General features: G+C 41.4%; 1 protein-coding gene across 5 annotated transcripts in view; it reads left to right on the top strand.

Annotated features, from left to right (window-relative positions):
- Positions 1 to 22,688, top strand: part of TUBB1 (tubulin beta 1 class VI) — a 39,812-nt gene extending 17,124 nt beyond the window's left edge. The window contains exons 1-5 of one of the 5 annotated variants that reach the window (XR_009763364.1): positions 8,128 to 8,294; positions 12,364 to 12,472; positions 13,561 to 13,671; positions 15,540 to 17,272; positions 21,408 to 22,688. Coding sequence is in view for 4 of the 5 variants with exons in the window: in XM_061631134.1 (XP_061487118.1) it covers positions 8,238 to 8,294; positions 12,364 to 12,472; positions 13,561 to 13,671; positions 15,540 to 16,630 (1,368 nt within the window). In the remaining variant the exon portion in view is untranslated. Of the gene's footprint in view, positions 1 to 8,127; positions 8,295 to 12,363; positions 12,473 to 12,494; positions 13,409 to 13,560; positions 13,672 to 15,539; positions 19,798 to 21,407 lie in introns of those variants that run through there. The other 4 variants (XM_061631134.1, XM_061631137.1, XM_061631135.1 and 1 more) reach the window with 4 other exon arrangements.
- The last annotated feature ends 757 nt before the right edge of the window (positions 22,689 to 23,445 follow it).

Here is a 23,445-nt window from a genome sequence, read left to right as displayed (position 1 = left end):
AGGAGAGAGGCTACACACTGCATCTCTGACAAGTACGCGTGAAGGTTCTCAGGTTTCCAGTGGTTCAGACGCACAGATCCTGCATGCGCACAGCTGGTGGGTTTGAACCCACCTAAGGTGTGTGTATAGACACAACACTCCAAGCGTGAGTAGTTCAGGGAAGGGTCCATCACTGCCATGATCCCACATACCCTCCCGCTAACGTCTGAAAACAGTAGAGCTGAGAGCATTTTTGAGTCCGGGTTTAGCTGGACCAGAAGGCGCCTGAAGGACTGCGGGACAAGGGAGGAGAGGCCCACGCTTGTTTAGGAAATCACAGAGTCGGGATCAGCGGCTAGGAAGCTGCCTTATACTGCATCAGACCATTGGCCCATCTAGCTCAGCACTGTCTACACGGACTGGCAGCAGCTCTCCAGAGTTTCAGGGATGGAGTCCTCCCCAAGCAGGAATGAACCTGGGACCTTCTGCATGCAAAGCTGATGCTCTACCATTGAGCCACACAGCCCTGTGAGTGTGTGATGTGTGAGTGTCTAGTAGTGCTGTCAGGGAGCAAAGCCCTCTCCTCCTCAGCAGAAGTATCATCTTAATAATTTATAAATAAATATAATCTTGTCCTTTGCTGTAGGCAGCAAAATCTATTAGGCCGGTCCTGGTAGTTTACAGTTGAGTCCATCTTAGCAATGCTGATATGGACAGAGTTTAGACATGTGGTGTCTTCACATCCATGTTTACTATTTTTTAAAAATCCTTTAAAAAGAGCCCTTTCATCTCCCTTCCCTCAGATTTCAAATAAGGAGACATTTGCTACATCCAAACTTTGCATCTGAGGTGGAAAGATGTTTTGAAATAAGGCTGCGTTTTCCCACATGGATTTCAAAGCAGTTCAGTTGCACAGAATGAATTTCAATAATTAAGAGCATAAGAAAGTAAGAACCACCCTGCTGGATCAGACCAAAAGTCCACCTCAAGCCCTAGACTAATATTCTGTTCCCAGCAGTGGCCAGCCTGGTGGTTCTGGAGTACTTGTCAAAAGAATGTAAAGACAACAACCCTACCCCATTGCCTGTTGTCATCATTTGATATTTAGAGATATACTATTTCTGTACATGGAGGTTCTATTTCTGGTAAAAATGGACATGCTGTTTTTATTTGCTTAAAAGCAGCACTGGGGGAGAAGGGGATTTTAAACCCTTCTGCTTGTGCCATTTTGCTTTCCAAAGCCATACCCTCCAAGCTGCTATTACATGCTGATGGGGGGGAGACAGGTATCTGTATTTTACCACCACTTTGCGGCTAATAGTAGTGTCGGCTATTGTAGTATAGGGGGAGTTAAACCCTTGTCTCTGGGCACCATTTGACACACACACACACCGCTGCCTTTAAGCAAAGAAAAATACACCAAGAGATCCATGGCATTGAGAAAGTGGATAGAGAAAAGTTCTTCTCCCTCTCTCATAATACTAGAACTCGTGGACATTCAAAGAAGCTGAATGTTGGAAGATTCAGGACAGACAAAAGGAAGTACTTCTTTACTCAGCGCATAGTTAAACTATGGAATTTGCTCCCACAAGATGCAGTAATGGCCACCAGCTTGGACGGCTTTAAAAGAAGATTAGACAAATTCATGGAGGACAGGGCTATCAATGGCTACTAGCCATGATGGCTGTGCTCTGCCACCCTAGTCAGAGGCAGCATGCTTCTGAAAACCAGTTGCCGGAAGCCTCAGGAGGGGAGAGTGTTCTTGCACTCGGGTCCTGCTTGCGGGCTTCCCCCAGGCACCTGGTTGGCCACTGTGAGAACAGGATGCTGGACTAGATGGGCCACTGGCCTGATCCAGCAGGCTCTTCTTATGTTCTTATGTTCAATCATGGATCTGCCATGTCATGTATAGTTTTTTCCTTATGTATCACGAATAACAGCTTTTCGTAGGCCTATCCTCTATGAATTGTTCTGATTCTTTTTGAAAGCCACCTAAGCTTGTGGCCAGCACCACATCTTGTGAAGGAGTTCCACGTGTGAAATATGTGCTGTGCAGAGAGGTATAAATGAGCACATGAAGTCAAGGTCTAATAAAACATTATGCATTTCTGAAAAATATGCAGCAATAAATTGTGGAAAATTCACTAAGGGGCAAAAAAAAAAACCTTGCAGTTTAAGAACGTACCTATAGCCAACAGATATTTCTTACAAACTTTAAAAAGCAGGGAAATTGGGCAGCTATAGTGAATGTACCAGGGGAACAGGAGACCTGACCTCCTGTCTGAGAAATTGGACTGCCCTACAAATTTATCAAAATGCAAACACAAGTTGGGTTGGTCTTTCACAGTCTAATCCACTTCCTGCGTAGCTTGGAAGAATTTGGTAACATGTGCCTCTGAGCATACGGTAAGTGGTGGCAATACTTGCAATCAGCCCAAATAATAGAAAGAAGACATTTGCTGTGCTGATCTTGTTTTAGCAGGTAGGAAGCAACATTATAAAGACAGTTGATACCGTTCAGACGGTCACTTTAAATATGTCTGATTTACTTTGCAATTTTAGTGAAGTTTCCTATAGGAAATCATTTTCTTTTGTTTCTATTTCTGTGAATATGTGAAGTACATCAACACTCCAAAATACCACAGGAGATGGGAGGAGGAAGGGCAGAAGGGAATGGGAGCAGGCAGGAGGGGTAGGGGTAAACTATATACTTTACCATAGTCAGTATACTATAGTCAGCATGGATTTTTCGCATTCCGCAATGTTAAATTGAAAATACCCCCATGACATTCTGATGCTTCCCATAAGCTCATTTCAAAACAAAACCTTACAAAACTTATAGTCCTGAACTCAGAAACGCTTGCTTAACAACCCTCTAAATTTTCATGGTAATGCACACAATAGTCAGAGATAATCGAGAGTTCAAAGTGTAAAAAGAGAGAAAAACTCCCCAGACCCCTTTTGGACTTTTTTTGTCAGAGTTCTCATAATCTGTTGAAATTCATTAAAAATCAGCCATGTTCACAGAGTACCTGTAATCCTATTACCGACCTTGCCCCCTACTCTGACCTTCATCTTCTGTAGTTTAAAAGTTAAAAAAATGCCTGCTGATTTTTAATTAATTTAAGAAATTTTGCATTGAACTCAATAATAATGTCGGGCATGCTCAGTAAGAACCAACTGTCAGTGTTCCAAAAGCCAAACTCACAGCTGAGTTTTAAAGTTTGATAGAAATATGTGTGGGCTATAGGTACGTTCTTAGACCACAAGGTTTTTTGAGTATTAGTGAATATAGTTCTACTTAATAGGCATCTAATCTAATTCTTCATTTAAACCATTTGGCATTATCTAACTTATATATCAAAAATATTTCTCTCCTTCTTAACTGCACAATTCTTTCCCTGAAGTTTACATTTTTTCCACACACCAAAACTGAAGAGATTTCTCATAATGTTTGAATACCGAAAAGTGTTTTATTTATATGTAATGGGGCACATACTTTCTTAGTTCTAATACAACTTTTATGTTCACAAATGCGTATTTTAATTTTCCTTGTAGTCATACCAGCATACAAAAGTGGGCATAGACAATGCACAGTATATACAATCCCTTAGTATTGCATGTGAATAAATCTTTGATATGATACACCCTCTGCTCTCTGGCGTTGATAAATGATTTGATTTTGTTGCAGTTGGAATAAACACTACACCTGCCACATAGGAATTGACCTACAATGTTGCAGTTGTCTATAGTGCTGCTAAGCAACCTTGGTGTTTTTAGTCTCGAACGTACTAACAAGTCCCTTAGATTAGGTGCACATTTGTAGGCAAACATGGGATAGTTCTTACAGCGTGGAATATCCTCCAGGAGGTGCCAATGTTTATTAATAGCACAACAGCATTCTCCCCACTTCCAATTCCTAGCCATTGGTATTCGGAGGCATACTGCTTCCGATAGTGGAGGTAGAACTTAACTAGTAGCCATTAATTGTTTTATCCTCCATGAAGTTAATTTGGGAGTCTCTGTGACACAGATGATGGATTTCTTCTAAAGGAAATATAAAACCACCTCTTCAGCCATATCCTTAAACACACTGTAGTATTTAATAATATGAGGTCCCTTGTTTCTTATCAGCTGGTAACATGTGGGCCAAGTCTATAGATGGAAAATGAGTGCTCAAAGGGCAATACTGCTAAGAAATGATGGGGATTTGGGGGGGGGGAGGCAGGGGCGGAGGAAAATGTGCCTTGTGTACAAGTACTAAATAAAGACCAAAATATATGTGTGTTTCCTTTAAGGAAATAATTATCCTACACCCCACCAAGTTTGCATGATTTACTGTTGAGAAGCCTGTATGTTCAGTTGAACCAGTCCAAATGTACTGGTCATTATTTATTTTTTCTATTTATATCCCACTCTTCCTCACAAAGGGGACCAGGACAGCAAACAAAAAGCGATAAAATAATAAAAACAGTTTTAAAATGTCTTTGAAACACTTCCACTACACATGCAGACTGGGAAGGATCTCTACTTGAAAAGCTTGTTGGAAAAAGAAAGTCTTCAGTAGGTTCCAAAAAGACAACAGAGACAGCATCTGTCTAATATTTAAGCGGAGGGAATGCCAAAGGGTTGGTGCCACTACACTAAAGGCCTGATTCCTATATTGTGTGGAATGGAACTCCTGATAAGAAGATATCTGCAGGAGGCCCTCACCTGCAGAGTGCAGTGATCAACTGATTATATAAGGGATGAGAAGATCTTTCAGGTATCCTAGTCCCAAGCTGTATAGGGCTTAATACACCAGAACCAGCACTGGAACTTAGCCCAGTAGCTAATTGGCAGCCAGTCATTACAAACACAAGTCATGATTCTGAATTCTAAAGGGGTGGGTCGGGGCTTCCCAAGATGAAAGGGCAGCACTGAAAATCATAGCCAATCCTTGCACCAGACAAATGCAGATGGACAGATCATGCTGTCGTTAGGGAGGTGCCTGCAAGTGGCGGGGGACATCTTCCTACTTTGACAGCCTGGCACTCTTTGACACTTCTTAAAATCAGATGTAGTGGAGCCTTGCAGATTCCAGTCAGCTTGTGTGATTCCCAGACTCAAATGCTCAGGCCTCCCAAAATAATTGAATGCAAGTCCCCCAGAACCACCCCTATTCTGGAGTTAACCCACACTTAGGGTAGAAACACACTCACTGTTCTGCCGGTTCCAATGCATCTCCACCTCTCTCTTCTGAAAACAGGCACACAATGCTAGTCAAGCCCTGATCCTTTTTCCTGTAAAAATGGGTGGGATCCACTTGAGTGCATTTTTTTAAAAAATCACTTTCAAAGAGATTTCACAACTGATCGGCAGATCAACCCATTGCACTTCCAGGTGTGGCTAATTGAAATGCTTTGATCTGGCCACCAGTGTGTTTGCAGCCTTATTTTGCATATCCCAAGCTTACTCTGAGTGTCCTCTCTTGCTGTTACCCCTACTCCAATAGAGGTGATTGACTGTATTGTTTAACCCTCTCCACCCAGCCCAGTGTCAAGATGAGGATGAGCTGCAGGGAATCCCAAATCATCTTAGTGAAGAGAGAGAGAGAGAAGTGACCAGGGAGAGACTCGGTAGATAATTACAAGATATTGAGCAGTGTATAGAGTCAGTAGAATTTTTTTATCATATTATTAACTGATTCAATTCAAACAAAAATGGCATACGTCTTTGCATAGCATATCGTTCACATGTGGAAGTCCTTGATACAAGAAGAATTGCTGGCCACCAGCTTTGAGGTTTATAAAAAGGAATCAGACCAATTTGAAGCACTTAGGTATATGAATGGTTAAGCCTATGTATGCCTAATCAGAAATAAATCACATTAATGACTCCCAGGTAAAATGGGCATAGGATTGCAGGCTTAGTTAGTGGAATTTACGTCCCATTAAAATTAATGGGACAACTTGTCTGTGATTTAATGTTGTTCCTATTGAAATCTAAGGGAGTTAATTTTAACTAATTCCAACCCTGTATCTTTATCAAGAAAGATGAGGCATTGCAAGGAAGGAATCCTTCAAAGATGGGTGTCTTCTTCTTCTTCTTCTTCATAACAACAACAACAACAACAAACCATACCGGCAGATTTCACCTAGACCCAGTCTTCACATTAACTATTGACATTTTCATGCATGTAATAGCTCACTGAAGTTATCACGTAAGAGATTAATTCACTATGCTCTCATCTCACTGAACCTTCAATCCACAGAAAAAAAGTTGGTTCTAGTAGGTTCTTGTATCCTATAATTTTCATTGTACATTTCTTGATTACTTTCCAATGCTTTCTAAAGCAGAAACAAAATACAAAATGATCCTGATTGGATGTACTGGGTTGAAAATGACAGAATGAAATTTAACAGGGATGAGTGCAAAGTTCTACACCTAGGAAAAGGAAACTGAATGCACAGTTCCATGATGGGGGATACTTGGCTCAGCAATACTACATGCAAGAAGAATCTTGGAATTGTTGTTGATCACAAGCTGAATATGAGCTGACAGTGCGATATGGCTGCAAAAAAGACAAATGCTGTTTTAGGCTGCATTAACAGAAATATAGTTTCCAAATCGCATGAAGTGCTAGTTCCTCTCTCTTCAGCACTCATTTTGAGTACTGCATCCAGTTCTGGATATAGCACTTTAAGAAGGATGCAGATAAACTGGAATAAGCGGCCCAGCAAGAGCATCTTTATCTGTAGAAGCTCAAGGCAGTGCTGAGAGGGACTCTAGTAACCATCTGCTGCACTCTGTGAGGACCTACATGTTGTTTGCTTGCTTACCTGCCTGCTTGTCAGCCTGCTTGCCAGGAGAATTGTCTCTACCTTGCAGCTCTCAGAGGTGTGGCCGAGCAAGAAGATATTTAGCTGTAGAAGTCCCAAGCAGTAGCCTTGAACACTGCCCGTTCAGTGCCAATAAGGACTTAAGCTTATATGTTGGTTTTATGTGGCGGCCACTATGAAGCAAGATGGCTGCTGTTGTACGCTCATTAGAATGCCTGGAAGAACTCTGTCACCAGATGGGTGGCTACATCATTCTCCCTGAAGAAGGGACTTCTCTGTAGTGGTGACCCAGTGATGGAATTTTCTCCTCTTGGAGACATGGACAGTCATAACAATGATGGGGCTCTACTGTGTGATAAACACATATTTGTTTTCTCTAGCTTTTGGAGACTAGGTTATGTTTAGATTAATTTGAGATTTGAGCCTATTTTGTGGTGTTATTTATCGATATTGTTGAAGTTTTTAATTATTATGTTCTGAATTGTTTTTACGATATTACTGCTCTTGCCAAGAAGTTAGCTGTTGTGGGAACTTTGCTAGGGCAGCCCCATATAAAGAGCATATGTCAGTGGAAACCAGGGGTGGGGAACCTTCAACCTGTGCGTCAAATTTGGCCCGACATAGGTCCCAGTTTGGCCTGTGAGGCTGTTTTTCCTCAAAATGCACCCAAAATGTACCTGACATCATATGTGAAATTAGGTGTGGGCAGACGTGGCTGGATCAGCTGAGCAATCGAGTTCCCCAAGGGATCACCAACTTATTACACCCCCAAGATCTCAGGTTTATTGTATGCAGATTATCTGCTTGGATGGACTAGGGCTTGAGTCTTTAAAGCAAGAATGGGAAGCTTCAGGTCTCAGGGTAAAGACCCTCCAGGCCTCTCTATGCGATGCTTGGGACTTTCCCCAGGCTGTAACCCTACCAGACCTGTTTTGCACCCTGTGTTTGCTGGGAAATGTCCTTGCATTCTGATGAATGCTTCTTGCATGCCTGGACAGAGGATAGAAAGAGGCATGCAAAAGTGCGTAGAAACTAGCCTAGTGTACAAAAGTAGAATTCGCATTTGTTGCTCTGCCCACTTTTGCCTCTGGCCATGCTCCCTCCTGCTAAGTGGCCCCCCTAAGGTTGCTCAGAAGGGAAAATGGCCCTTGGGCTGGAAAAGTTTCCCCACCCCTCTTTTAAAGGGGAGAAATTGTTTGGGAGTTTCTTGTGAATGCCATATCAGAAACCTTATTAGTCAGCAGAATGGGAGGTACCAGGAACTCGTGTGTGTGTGTGTGTGTGTGTGTGTGTTTAGTGACATCAGCATTCACTCTACAAACCTCATTTTGCCCATGATAAGAGTAGTTACAGCTGACATTGCAGGAGTGATCACTTGTTCCCCAAAGCACATCTGGAAAAGCTGGAGTCAACTCTCACCGCTGAATCCTGTTCAAAATGCGTGAAATTGTACACGTCCAGATTGGCCAGTGTGGAAACCAAATTGGAGCTAAGGTAGGAGGCTGGTTTTCATAATGCTTCTAAAAGACAATGGGGTGCCATTCTTAACAAGCAAATTGAATGGGAGTTTGGACAAGGAATCGAGATGCTGCCAAAGTTTGCTCCCTGTGCAAACTCAGGTTAAAATAAAACCTAGCATAGAACATATAGGAACAGAAGGAGAGCCCTGCGGGATCAGACCAAGAATCCATCTAATCCACCAATCTGTTTCCCAGCGCAGTCAACCCTTCTGGGAAACCATAGGGGAAGGTTATAGCTCAGTGTTAGAGCATCTGCCTTGCATACTGACAGTCCCAGTTTCAATCCCCAATATCTCCAGAGGGTTGGGACAGACCTCTGTCTGGAAGCCCGGAGAGCCCCTGCCAGTCAGTGCAAGCAATACTGAACCAGCTGGAGCAATGGTCTGGCTCAGTATAAGTCAGTTCCCTGTGTTCTTGAGTCTACAAGCGAGACATGAGGGCAATAGCCCTCTCCTGTTGTTTTCCACAGCAGCTGGTATTCAGAGACATGCTGCCTCTGATCCTGGTGGTAGCATAGCCATCATGACTAGTTGCTACTGATAGCCTTATCCTCTACACATTTCTCTCATTTTAAAGCCATCTCTTGTGTGCTATGTGGGGGAAAAATGATAACAGGAGTAGAATGAGATTGCTTTAAAATAGTGGTTCCCAAACCTTCCCCTCCCCCATGGACCCCTTGAAAATTGCTAATGGTCTTGGTAGACCACTTAATGTTTTTTCTGCCCATTGTTAGCAATTGTAATGCACTGTGCTAGATGCTGTATGATTTTTAACTGCATTTTTATTGCTTTCCCCCCTTTGTTATATTGTATTTTACTGTACTACAATTTGCATTCCACAGAGTTCCATAAGAAATAAAAGAAGCGGTAAAACACAATTAAAAATCAATATGAATATTTAATATGAATATGCTGCCGACCACCTGAATGAAGCTCATGGACTATGGGTGGTCCACAAACAGTTTGGGAACCCCTGTCTCAAAGCAAAAGCAATGAGAATATTCACTGAATAAATGCAAAGGCTAAGAATATTGGTGAAGATAACGAAAGATGGGAGGGCTGCTCTTTAGATGATAATGAGTATTACTTTGTTTACTTCAAAACAAGATAATCCAGACCTGCTGCATTTCGGGGCCCTCCTGATCCTGTTGCTCGATATAATAAAACTCCCATGTACTCTAGATGTTGCCCCTGTAACAATGAAGAGTCATGTTCTTTTGTATTGAAATTTCTATCAAGGGGGGAAGAAAAGACTTAATATACCCTATTATCCAGTCTTTCCCTGGTTGCTCTAGAGAATCTCCTTGTGATTATACTTCTTCAAGGTACTAACAAGTCAATAACAGAACAAGTGGCTAAATTCTTGAACTTGGCTATACGTATAAGACATTAATTATTTTTTTCATGGTCTCCAAACCATCTGCGTGTTATTTGGTTTCTTGTACTTTTTTTAAAAAGTTTTACTTCACTTATTTACATATATTCCATTTATATATATATATATTTTAATGAGGTTGTAATAATATTATCTGTTTTTATCTGATGGTTCAATGGTCTGTTGACTGTAATAAAAATATTTTGATTGATCATGCTGCTAAGTGGGGCCCTCAAGTCCTGCCCTGATGGCAGCACTAATGACATAAATCAGACTCACAAGCAGCAAAGTTGCCCTGAGTTGTGCATCTACCTGCTGGGTGTCCTGGGGTTATTCTGATCCCATTGAAACCTGCGGTGCCAGGATTTATTCTAAGCTTCTTTTTCCTGCTGCACAAGCAGCCAGCACACAGCCCGCCCCCAAACTAGTCAAGTAACTAGTCCAATAATATACTATTAATCGAAGGTTATGAAGATGTTAGACTACAGGAACCAATATTTAGCTTCATTTTCTAATTCTTTTTATCTTTTCTCATCTATTTCTTTTTTAGAAACTACCTAGTTCCTTATTAAATCCTATATGCCCATCTGCACAAAAACTTATTCCACACTGCACATTTTTGACACTCCACAAAAGATGTCTAGCTGTACATTAAAACAAACCCTGTAGAATGCCCATACATGTTGATAGGGATGCTCACACTTTGGATGAGAAATCCTTTTCCTCCTCCCCAAAACAGTCACTCAGTGCACTCTAGATGCAAATGAATGGGTTCACACAAGAAACAGAATTTACAGCACAGCTCTATACGTGCATGTAAGTTTCATGAATGCTCAGTGGTGCTCATTGTAATCTGTATATTTGGGCTTACAGTCTTAGCGAAGTAAGCTGATGTGGAAAAAAAGTTTACATTTCTGTTGCCCATAAACCATTTTTCCTGGTAATAGGGCATGTTGGGGGGTGGGGGTGGAGAAATACTTTGTATTTTTAATATCTCTATTAAATTTCCCAGAGAAACTTGTTATACAGGTGGTATACAATTGTGCTAAACAAATAAATAAGAGGTCAGCAAGATAAACAGCCCAAGGCCTGATAACCTTTTTTTAAAAAAATACATTATATCCTGAGGAACTTTGTTGCAAATACAGCTGGTGGAAAATGGCCATATAGAATTGCATACCAGGGCTGTAGCCGTAGGTATTCTTAATAAATAAATAAATAAATAAATAAATAAATAAATAAAGGTACTGCCTTTAAGTCGATTCTGCCTTATGGCGACCCTATGAATAGGGTTTTCATGAGGCTGAGAGGCAGCAACTGGCCCAAGGTCACCCAGTGAGCTTCATGGCTATATGGGAATTCAAACCCTGGTCTCCCAGGTTGTAGTCTAACACCTTAACCACTACACCACAATGGAGGTTTATACGGATGGTGGGCCTCTCAACCAGTATAGTAGGTTTAACAGCTAAATGGAACCTCCAGAGTCAGAGGCAGTATATTTATGAGTCTCAGGTGCCAGGGATCAAAGAATGGGGTGTGTGTGACTATTCTTCCATGCCCTACTGCCAAATGCAACTAGCATCAGGAGAGATTGCTCTGATCCAGCAAGGCAATTTACATTCATGTAAATAGAAACATTTTGCGCTTAAATGGATTGTGAACTAAAAGCAAGAGGCATTTAAAATGCTGTTGGCCACAGAAGTAGGGGGTGCCTGCATTCGTGCGCCTGCAATTCCAGATAAAGAGACAGCTGGGCTGGATGTCAGACTGGGGAGCCGAGATAGGTGTATCCTGTTATTCTGAGTTTGTCATTAAGAATTTGTCTCGCTTGTTGCCTTCAAGACCGTACCTCTATTTGCTTTTAGTTAAAAGTCTTGCTGGCTGCTGCCACACTCCTGATTCTGGGTTGCAGGGCTGGTTCACACGTCATGCTTAGGGTTGCCAAGTTCTTGGCCTAAGACTGATCCTGTATCTTTAGGAGAAGAGAAAGTCAGCCAAGTGCAGGTGTTCTTGCAACTCCTCTCCCAGAGATCTTCCATATCTTTAAAAGTTGTGCAGGGTGAAGGGAGAATTCCACCTTGTGGTTTTTCCCATTACAATATTGCAAAAACACTTGTACTTGGCTGACTTTCTCTTCTCCTAAAGATACAGGATCAGTCTCAGGCCCTGAACCTGGCAACCCTACTAGAGAGAATGTCACATGTGTGCTGCCTGAAAAGGCTTCAGAAAAGGCCACCCAAAGTGATGAATGGGGAGGAGCAACTCCCCTATGAGATAAGGTTACAACATTTGGAGCTTTTTAGTTTAAAGGAAAGGCAAATAAGAGGCGACATGACAGAGGTGTATAAAATTATGCCAGGTGCAGAGAAAGTGGATAGGGAGGCATAGTTCTCCCGCCCTCGTAATGCTAGAATGTGGACTTTTCTAATGGAGCCAGCTGTTGGAAGATTTGGGACAGACAAAAGTACTTCTTCACACAGGGTTGCGAACAATACAAGTGCTATATGTATTGCTGCCTCAGCACTCCTAGTATGCTTCCTTGAATCCTACAGAAGAAAGGCGAGAGAAAAATGTCAATATACAGTAAAGGCTCTTCACTGCCCCCCACCCCCCCAAAAAGATCAACAGTAGAATGCTGCTATTCTCTGGTTTTTATATTTCACTTTCAGTTCTGGGAAGTCATAAGCGATGAGCACGGAATCGATACCACAGGAAACTACCATGGTGATTCACCGCTGCAGCAGGAAAGAATTAATGTGTATTTCAATGAAGCCTACTGTGAGTTCATGAGATTGTTGGTAACTGGTTGGGGAAATTAGATTACAAGAGCAGTAGCAGAAGATGAAAATAGAAAAAGTGTTGTCATCTTCCATTGCCCTCAAGTATCTTTACCGTTTATAAGGATGGTTGGTTGTATTGCAGGAGTAGTTCTCAGAGGTAAAAAAATAAGCTTATTAGGAATAAGTTGCAAAAGAAATTAGGGCTGCAATCCTATCCAGATCTGCATGGGTGTAAATCCTGCTGAATCCAATGGGACTTACTTCTAAGTAGACACTTATAAACTTGCACTGAACATACTTGTATTAAATTGTGTCTCTGCAATCCTGAACATATTTACTTGTGTAAGCACAGTGAGACATGTTTCTGAATAAACATGCATAGGATTGTGCGTGTGTTAGCATGATAACAGGCTATCAAATTGGACAGGACTTTTCTTCAAAGAGCAGACTTCTCTGCGACCTGAACATTTGCTATCCTGACACTACAGCTGGTCCAGAGATAGATATAATCTGCATCTTGTGTTAATCTGAACCTTGTGCTATCTAAAATTCTTTCCTATACCGTTAGGGTCAATTTTTTGTAATAGTTAAAGTGAAAATTCCCCAAATGACATGTTATTTGAAAGAACACCCCAGAAGTTCTTTCATAAATAAAAGTTGCAGATTGACAACATATTAAATCTATAAACTCTAGAAGATGGTCAAATTCATTCAGTGTGTATATCTTCTGTCTCATTCATTCTCCAGGCATCCACATTTTAAAGCAGGGATGGGGAAGCTGTACTCCCTCAGCTGTTGTCAGGCTCCAGCTCCCATCAGCCCCAGACAGCATGCCCAATAATTAGAGAGATGAAAGTTGAAGTTCAGCAATATTTGCCTGGCACCAGGCTTTCCACTCCTGTGCTCAAAATGAAATATGACGGCAAGACCTGCTGTGAGTGCCTGTTTGCGGGCTTCCCCCAGGCACCTGGTTGGCCACTGTGAGAACAGGATGCTGGACTAGATGGGCCACTGGCCTGATCCAGCAGGCTCTTCTTATGTTCTTATGTTCTTATGAGTGACTGAATTGTTTTCCTTTTTCTGCAGCCCATAAGTATGTTCCCCGTGCAATCCTGGTGGACCTGGAGCCCGGAACTATGGACAGCGTGAGGTCCAGCAAAATAGGTCCACTCTTTCGACCTGATAACTTTATTCATGGTATGCGTGATGCATTAACAATATTAATAGAATGAAACAGATGAAAATCTCGTAAGCAACATGGCTGTTGGGTATCAAATGAAACCTCTAAGGAGCATTGCCTCTCTATCTGTTGCTTCAGAACACGTAGAATCTATTCTTTTTATTTAATGGTTCTAGTTCTCATAGTTACAGAAAAAAACTTAAAAATATTTGGGATGATTTTTATAAAATGTTTGAACTAGGGATGGAATGATACGTCAGTGCTGGTAGTCTCATTTTTTTAATCTTCAATTTGGTTCTCCACATTTCTGCAACAATTTACAATTTTCTATTTAAAAAAATCACCTTGTAAAGTGTCCAGCATTTCAGTGCAAATTTCTCCTAATAAATATTTTTGTGATATTTTTGCAAGCAATTTAGCCTAACATAATGCAATTTTGTATCTTATTTTCACCAATATGTTCTGTGCACACTATCCCTTCATATATGCATTTTTGTAAACATTGCTTGGTTGGAGAACTGCATCGCAAAATTCAGATAAGTGTGAATTTTGAAGGATGGCTATGTTTCAGTTCTCATATTGTTTCAGAAAGTGCAAATTTGATAAATTCAGCTTTAAATGCGAACTGAATCAAATTTCTCCCCCGTCCCTAGTTTGAACACACAACAGTTCTTGGGAAGGTTTTCTAACCATTCTAAGTGGAATGTCTTCACCGACACTTGCTCCCTTCATAAAATCAAATGTTATTAGTTATAGCCCCTACTCAGATGCCCACTGTGCACAACCATTTCAAACCTCCTTCTAGTTGGAGAACTTGGGATTTTGGGTTGCAAGTTTTGTAGATGTTTAGCATAAGTTTCTAGATCCCTGATAACAAAAAGTTTAAAGTTGTCAAGCCTAAAGCTGAATTTCCTGATGATTTCTTATATAGTAAACTGGAAGAAATTTCTAAAATATATTATCTAACACCACAACCCTATGCATGTTTTCTCAGAAGTAAGTCCTGCTGAGTTCTGTGGAAACGTAAGCAACTTAAACTGAATTCAGCTTGCATCATCTGAAAAAAAGGTTTTTTAAATACATGCCAGCCTTTATGCATAATATTCCCAATGCACTTAGGGCAGGGGTCACTAACCTTTTGGGGCCTGTGATCACATCTGGAATTTTAAGAGAGTACTGCGGGTACCAGTCACAACAAAATGGTTGCTGTGGGAACATGGCATATCATAAAATGGCGGCCACAACTAAAAGAGCAGGAAAAGATACAGAATCACAAAATGATGCAGATATGGAAGAGTTTAACCTTTAAAAAGTTTGAAATATGGGTATAAAAAGCCAAACATGTTCTAGGATCCTCCTTTTACAAGAAAAACCAAAATCCTGGCATTGTTAAGTCTGTAGCAGAATATCTGTGACACAGAACAATAACATACATATCACAGCTACCACTGCTTGTTCTATGGAAGACTAGTATCCCTTCTCTTCTCCTAGTATATGTTGCATTTAGAACAGAAACAAGGGGAGGCATTCAATATTGATGCCACCCTATCAGAAATTAGCTGGGCAAGGGGGCGTGTTCAACCTACGAGGCCCAGCCAGAGCCAATACAGCATAAAGCCTCAATTTAAGATACAGTGTGCTAGAAGAGTCCCTGAGCAGGCAACCATAGCAAGTATTAGTGGGCACAATGTCTGCAGGTGCCAAGTTGGCAGCCCCGATCAAGGGTATGCCTGGTCTGTTGGGACTATTTCAATGCCTGCTTTTTTCTTTTTGGCCTAGTTTCTTTTTCTCAGTTGGGTTTGGTGGTTTCACTTTTTCAATAAACACATGCTTGGTGTCTCCGCAGCTTTTCCTCTTATGTTCAGCCTCTCTCCTGTGCTTCTAGGAAATTCAGGTGCTGGCAACAACTGGGCAAAAGGGCATTACACCGAAGGGGCCGAACTGATTGAAAACGTGATGGACGTCGTGAGAAACGAGTGTGAGGGATGCGACTGCCTGCAGGGCTTCCAGCTCACCCATTCCCTTGGTGGTGGGACGGGGTCCGGAATGGGCACTCTTCTGATCAACAAAATCAAGGAGGAATACCCTGACCGGATCATGAACACCTTCAGCGTAGTGCCATCGCCAAAAGTTTCGGACACCGTTGTTGAGCCATACAATGCCATCCTATCAATCCACCAGCTGATAGAGAACACGGACGAAACCTTCTGCATTGATAATGAAGCTTTATATGACATATGCTTTAGAACACTGAAGCTACCCACTCCAACCTATGGGGACCTCAACCACCTGATGTCCCTCACCATGAGTGGCGTCACCACCTCACTCCGCTTTCCTGGCCAGCTCAATGCAGACTTGAGGAAGTTGGCAGTCAACATGGTGCCTTTCCCTCGACTACATTTCTTCATGCCGGGCTTTGCCCCACTGACAGCCCGAGGCAGCCAGCAATATAGAGCTCTCTCAGTCCCAGAGCTCACGCAACAGATGTTTGATGCAAGGAACATGATGGCAGCCTGCGACCCACGTCATGGGCGCTATTTAACTGTGGCGTGCATCTTCAGAGGTCAGATGTCTACCAGAGAGGTGGATGAACAGCTGTTGTCTGTGCAGACCAAGAACAGTAGCCATTTTGTAGAGTGGATCCCCAACAATGTCAAAGTGGCTGTATGCGACATTCCACCTCGTGGGCTAAAGATGGCTGCCACCTTCATAGGGAACAACACAGCCATACAACAGATCTTCAGTAGGATCTCTGAGCAGTTCTCAGCAATGTTCAGGAGGAAAGCATTTCTACACTGGTATACTGGGGAAGGAATGGATGAGATGGAATTTTCTGAAGCTGAAAGCAACACAAATGACTTGGTGTCTGAATACCAGCAGTATCAAGATGCCACGGCGGATGTAGAAGAATATGAGGAGGTGGAAGTTAGCCAAGAAGAAGAAAAGGAAGCCCTTAAACATAATAGTGATGACTGAACTTTGCCCCCAGAGCATACCTGTTATTACCATCTATATGGCGCCTGGACTCACCAATGTTTCCAAGGGAACTTTTATGATACTGAATGCAGGAACGACCATTTTTTGTGCATTAAACCAAAGTATATGTAACCACATTGTTGCCTCCAAAAACTTGTATACCTGAACAAATCCCCCTACTTCTTCTGAATTAGTGCCTCTAACTCCAAATAAGAGATTTTAAAACAGGAAAAAATAAGTATACCAGTCCAGCATGCTGCTTGAGAGGACATATCCAAGCACTTCAGGTGATGGACTAGATTACAAAGGATAGCATAACAGCTGAGAGCAGCAAAGTAGTTAAAAAGACAGACAAAAAGCTTCAGTTCCGCCCTGGTCAAACGCAACAATTGACTGTCCAGGATGAAGTTGCACATCTCTACCTAAACCAAGAGACACGCCTAGTTAGTTCTGTGGAGGATTGAACAGTGTGTTCAGCATGTACATCTCCTTGTGGGATCAGGGTGACAGTGCCTAGGCAAGAGTATTTACTGCCTTTCTTGACTAAACCAACTCTTGTGTACATTTGTCAGATGAGTTTGTTAATCTCCAAAGAAGGAATTCAAATCTACATAGCTGTTCCCACTGTGCTTCAATCTTTTGGTCAGTGTGCTTTCTTCCTCGACATTTTTCTATAACAGTGAACTTCAGCATAACATCATTCCTAAAGATTTGATATTTGGAGTTTTGTGATGAGCAGCCAATAGTATCCTAAGCATAACTGCAGAATGCCATTTGAATAATAAACCAAAAATGGCAGCTCCTTAGCCAACTGTTTAGTTGGCTTGCATTTTATATAGTCTTACAGTTCCATTCACTGGATAGATGTTTTTTAATCCCCGAGAGTCAGTCGTCCACCTATAATGTGTGGAAGTATAGGAATTGCATTGGTTGGATTAAACCAAAAAGGTCCACTTAGTAATTCTTTTCCCCTGTTGTTAACTAAACTTATTTATATTTATTTATAAAGCATTTCTATAGTGGCTTTGGGCTCAAAAAAGAGCCTCATAGGCTGTTTACCGCAATAAAATAGCAATATAATTAATAAGAACATTCAGAGGAAAAATATTCAACAAAATGTTAGATCAATGAAAACACATTAAAATGTAGCAGAACAAAAATGTTTTAACAACTTATAAAGGGCGACAGAGAAAGGGCAAGTCTAATCTCTCTTAGGAGAAAAATTCAGACTTGGGGTGGTGCCACTGAAGACTCTGCTCTATGGCCTCACCACTCTCACCTGCCTTGGTGTGGGATGCAGAGATGAGCCTCAGATGATGACTAAAATTGATGCGCAGGTTCAAGTGAGAAGGGTCTGTCCTCAAAATTTCCTGATTCCCAACCATGAACTGGGCTGAACTGGAACCAGTGCAATTTTAACAATACTGAGGTAACATGGTCAGAAAAACAAATCATTTTTGCCACAGCATTTTGCACCAGCTGTGGTTTCTAAAACTTTTTCAAAGACAGCCCTACAGAGTGCATTGCAGTAATCGGGATGTGACTAAGGCATGTGTAACTGTGGCCAGATTTGCTTTTTCCAGGACAGGGGACATGTTGGGTAAAGGTATTCTGAGCCTAGCAGCCACTTGTTCATCCAGAAGCATCCCTAATCTGCAAACTGGTCCCTCGGAGGAAGTGCAGCTTCCTTCAGAACAGGTTGTATCCAGGCTTAGATCAGCATTTCTACCGCTGACCATCAATACTTTTGGCTTGTTTGAAGTGCCAGCTTGTTAGCCCATGTCTAATCCATCACCGTGTAGATACAAGTCCAGGATATCTACAGCCAGCACCAGCTGAAAAGGATACTGATGGCACTCAAACACAAAACACCAGGTGACAACTCAGCAGTTTTCATTAGGTGTTAAACAGCACAAGGGACAGGATGGAACCCTTAGGACCCCAAAGGATGATGGTTGGAAAGTTTGCTGCTTGGTGTGAAATCAGTCCTACTCTCATCTGGCACTCAAGATTTTTTTTTTAGCTGTCGGTGAAATGGAATCTTTATGTTCAGAAGCAATAGATAGATGCAGCTCTTGTTAATTTATCCTCTTCTTTTAGAAGCCATCCAAGCTATTTACTATTGTCACATTTTGACCAGTGAATTTCACATGTTGATTATGTATTTATGTGAAGAAATACTTCTTTTGGTCTATCATGACCCCTGCCACTAACCACCTTCATTGGGTGATCCCCTTATATTAATGCAGAAATAAGATGGCTTCATTCCACCACTGAAATCAAGGAATGAATTATTTCATAAGAACATAAGAAGAACCTGCTGGATCAGGCCAGTGGCCCATCTAGTCCAGCATCCTGTTCTCACAGTGGCCAACCAGGTGCCTGGGGGAAGTCCGCAAGCAGAACCCGAGTGCAAGAACACTCTCCCCTCTTGAGGCTTCCAGCAACTGGTTTTCAGAAGCAAGCTGCCTCTGACTAGGGTGGCAGAGCACAGCCATCACAGCTAGTAGCCATTGATAGCCCTGTCCTCCATGAATTTGTCTAATCTTCTTTTAAAGCCATCCAAGCTGGTGGCCATTACTGCATCTTGTGGGAGCAAATTCCATAGTTTAACTATGCACTGAGTAAAGAAGTACTTCCTTTTGTCTGTCCTGAATCTTCCAACATTCAGCTTCTTTGAATGTCCACGAGTTCTAGTATTATGAGAGAGGGAGAAGAACTTTTCTCTATCCACTTTCTCAATGCCATGCATAATTTTATACACTTCTATCATGTCTCCTCTGACCCGCCTTGTCTCTAAACTAAAAAGCCCCAAATGCTGCAACCTTTCCTCGTAAGGGAGTCGCTCCATCCCCTTGATCATTCTGGTTGCCCTCTTCTGAACCTTTTCCAACTCTATAATATCCTTTTTGAGATGAGGTGACCAGAACTGTACACAGTATTCCAAATGCGGCCGCACCATACATTTATACAACGGCATTATGATATGGGCTGTTTTATTTTCAATACCTTTCCTAATTATTGCTAGCATGGAATTTGCCTTTTTCACAGCTGCCGCACACTGGGTCGACATTTTCATCGTGCTGTCCACTACAACCCCGAGGTCTCTCTCCTGGTCGGTCACCGCCAGTTCAGACCCCATGAGCGTATATGTGAAATTAAGATTTTTTGCTCCAATATGCATAATTTTACACTTGTTTATATTGAATTGCATTTGCCATTTTTCCGCCCATTCACTCAGTTTGGAGAGGTCTTTTTGGAGCTCTTCGCAATCCCTTTTTGTTTTAACAACCCTGAACAATTTAGTGTCGTCAGCAAACTTGGCCACTTCACTGCTCACTCCTAATTCTAGGTCATTAATGAACAAGTTGAAAAGTACAGGTCCCAATACCGATCCTTGAGGGACTCCACTTTCTACAGCCCTCCATTGGGAGAACTGTCCGTTTATTCCTACTCTCTGCTTTCTGCTTCTTAACCAATTCCTTATCCACAAGAGGACCTCTCCTCTTATTCCATGACTGCTAAGCTTCCTCAGAAGCCTTTGGTGAGGTACCTTGTCAAACGCTTTTTGAAAGTCTAAGTACACTATGTCCACTGGATCACCTCTATCTATATGCTTGTTGACACTCTCAAAGAATTCTAATAGGTTACTGAGACAGGACTTTCCCTTGCAGAAGCCATGCTGGCTCTGCTTCAGCAAGGCTTGTTCTTCTATGTGCTTGGTTAATCTAGCTTTAATCATACTTTCTACCAGTTTTCCAGGGACAGAAGTTAAGCTAACTGGCCTGTAATTTCCGGGATCCCCTCTGGATCCCTTTTTGAAGATTGGCGTTACATTTGCCACTTTCCAGTCCTCAGGCATGGAGGAGGACCCGAAGGACAAGTTACATATTTTAGTTAGCAGATCAGCAATTTCACCTTTGAGTTCTTTGAGAACTCTCGGGTGGATGCCATCCGGGCCCGGTGATTTGTCAGTTTTTATATTGTCCATTAAGCTTAGAACTTCCTCTCTCGTTACCACTATTTGTCTTAGTTCCTCAGAATCCCTTCCTGCAAATGTTAGTTCAGGTTCAGGGATCTGCCCTATATCTTCCACTGTGAAGACAGATGCAAAGAATTCATTTAGCTTCTCTGCAATCTCCTTATCGTTCTTTAGTACACCTTTGACTCCCTTATCATCCAAGGGTCCAATCGTCTCCCTAGATGGTCTCCTGCTTTGAATGTATTTATAGAATTTTTTGTTGTTGGTTTTTATGTTCTTAGCAATGTGCTCCTCAAATTCTTTTTTAGCATCCCTTATTGTCTTCTTGCATTTCTTTTGCCAGAGTTTGTGTTCTTTTTTATTTTCTTCATTCGGACAAGACTTCCATTTTCTGAAGGAAGACTTTTTGCCTCCAAGAGCTTCCTTGACTTTGCTTGTTAACCATGCTGGCATCTTCTTGGCCCTGGCGGTACCTTTTCTGATCTGCGGTATGCGCTCCAGTTGAGCTTCTAATTTCCTTGGGATCAGGATTGCCATTTATGGGCAGCAGTCTTCAAACTATATATCTCAGACTAAGCTGAATAGCTTCGATCGCCACTTGATTATTATGAGAACTAGAGTTATTCTGCAAGTATTTTAATTATACTGTAGTTATTAATAGAACATCTATTTTTGCAATAGGTTTTAAGCAGTTGCATGTTTCCTTATTCTTAATTGTAGCCTTGCTTTTAATCAAATCAGCTGAGAATTCTATCATACTTTAATGATTATAAACACATTTGTTCTGTGCTACAGCCCACTCCATCAGATGCATAAAATGGTATCCGAAGGCTGCAATCCTATGGCTACTTACATGAGAGTAAGCTCTGCTGAACGCACTGTGGATTTACGTCAGAGTAAGCATGCAAAGAAAACGGCTGATTTGCAGCAAATGTATATACACATGTACAGAGAGGAAAAGTCTTAAGTAATGGGGTCAAAAGGATATGAAATGCAAGGGGAAGTATTAGGATATCACATCTCTACACAGAAATGTGTATAAGAAAGTCATCAGCGGTGTTCACACATTATATTCAACAAGTGTACAATCCATGTATAAAACTAGTTGAGCTATATTCTTCTGTCATTATTCACATATAATTAATTAATTTATTGGATTTCTTAGTTGCCCATCTGGCTGGCCATCCAGCCACTCTGGGTAACGTACAAAATGAACAACATAACACAAAATGACACACCAATACAATAACATTAAAATCTAAAAGCGATAATGGTAAAATCTAGCCCACCCCAAAGGCCTGCCTGAAGAGCCAGGTCTTCACGGCCCGGCGGAAGCTCATTGTAGAGGGGGCCTGGCGGAGATCATTTGGCTAACATTTAATGAGTGTAGTCTGTACACAACAGCTGAGCTGTACAATTCAAAAAGTATGTGCTTCCACACAAACACTTGTATGTGCGTAGACAGCTTGTACCTGTGTTCCTTGTACAGACTGAACAAGGCTATCATACCTTAGAATGGATAACAGTATTAACACACAAGAGGACAATCATTTTCTGTAGCAAAAACATATCCTGTAATTAATCTGTTAGTCTTGAAGGTGCCATAGAACTCTTGGTGGCTTTGCTCCCAAAGACTTAAAACCAGCTACTTTTCTGGAATTGTTTCTATTGATGAAAAACAAAAACTAGCAGCAATGAATGAAGCTTTGCTACAGCCATTATTCTTCCCCAGCAGACATTCAAAGGGTATCAGTTTTACCTAACTTTATTTTCAGTCCACATTATGATGGTTCTTTAATTCAGTCTCATTGCTTTTAGCCTCTAAAGTATTTTCAGAGTATTGTTTTGACCTTTTTATGTGCAAATTTCTCTTGACTGCTTATGTGAAATGTTTATGACATTATAAAAACTAATTTTCTAACAGAAGAAAAAAGACAGAACTGCAAGCATTATCTTGGAAAACAAGGGTTTATCACAGTTGCCACTTATTTTACTCACAGTATAATTTTCATTATGTATGTATCTTTCATTACTAGTACTATGCAATACCTAATAAAAAGTGAGGCAAAACTTGAATTTTTATCCAGTCTTTATATTCTATGAATTAAAAGGGGGAAATAACTCCTTATACCTTATGTTTATAACTTTGAGATTTAATTATCAGCTCCTTTTACAAAGGCTTATCGGACAGGGCTTAAAACAGACTTATAGTTGTTCACTTGGCCAGCTAGGAAAGTTTGTATAAACCAGAAATTTTATCCCACCTTACCTCCAGGGAGCTCAGGGTGGCACACATGGTTTTTCCACCTCCCTATTTTGTCCTCACAACAACCTTGTCAGGTAGGTTAACCTGAGAGATAGAATAGACCATGTAATGAACTTCAGTGTTGATCAGAGTTTTGAATCTGGGGCTCCTGGGAGAAAAGGACCAATAGACTGAGTGAGGGCTGCCATTGGAGGATGAAGTTGAGAATGTTTAAGGCTCCTGCTTTTTTGAAGCAAAGAACAGCTACTTGACATGACAGGCTAGCTCAATTTGTAAAGGGATATAGAAAACCTCAGTATTAAACTGTAGCTGGGGTATTTCCTCATTCCAAATGTCATTTGTTTTATTCACATTTGATCCGCTGTTGATTTAGCAGTCAGACAGTTTAAACAAGACATTTGCAGTGCAACCCTATACATGCCTACTCAGAAGTAAGTCCCACTGAGTCACACGGGACTTGCATCCAGGTGCATTAGCTTTAATTATGTCAACACAGCAAGTCAGTTGGTAATATGCAGGATAACATTTTGGGCAACCTCACAAAGCACTGCATCTATCCTTCTAGAA

The sequence above is a fragment of the Rhineura floridana genome, chromosome 6 (genome assembly GCF_030035675.1).
Source record: "Rhineura floridana isolate rRhiFlo1 chromosome 6, rRhiFlo1.hap2, whole genome shotgun sequence".
Classification (NCBI taxonomy): domain Eukaryota; kingdom Metazoa; phylum Chordata; class Lepidosauria; order Squamata; family Rhineuridae; genus Rhineura; species Rhineura floridana.
The sequence above is the reverse complement of the archived record's forward strand: the minus strand, read 5'-3'. Positions and strand labels throughout refer to the sequence as shown.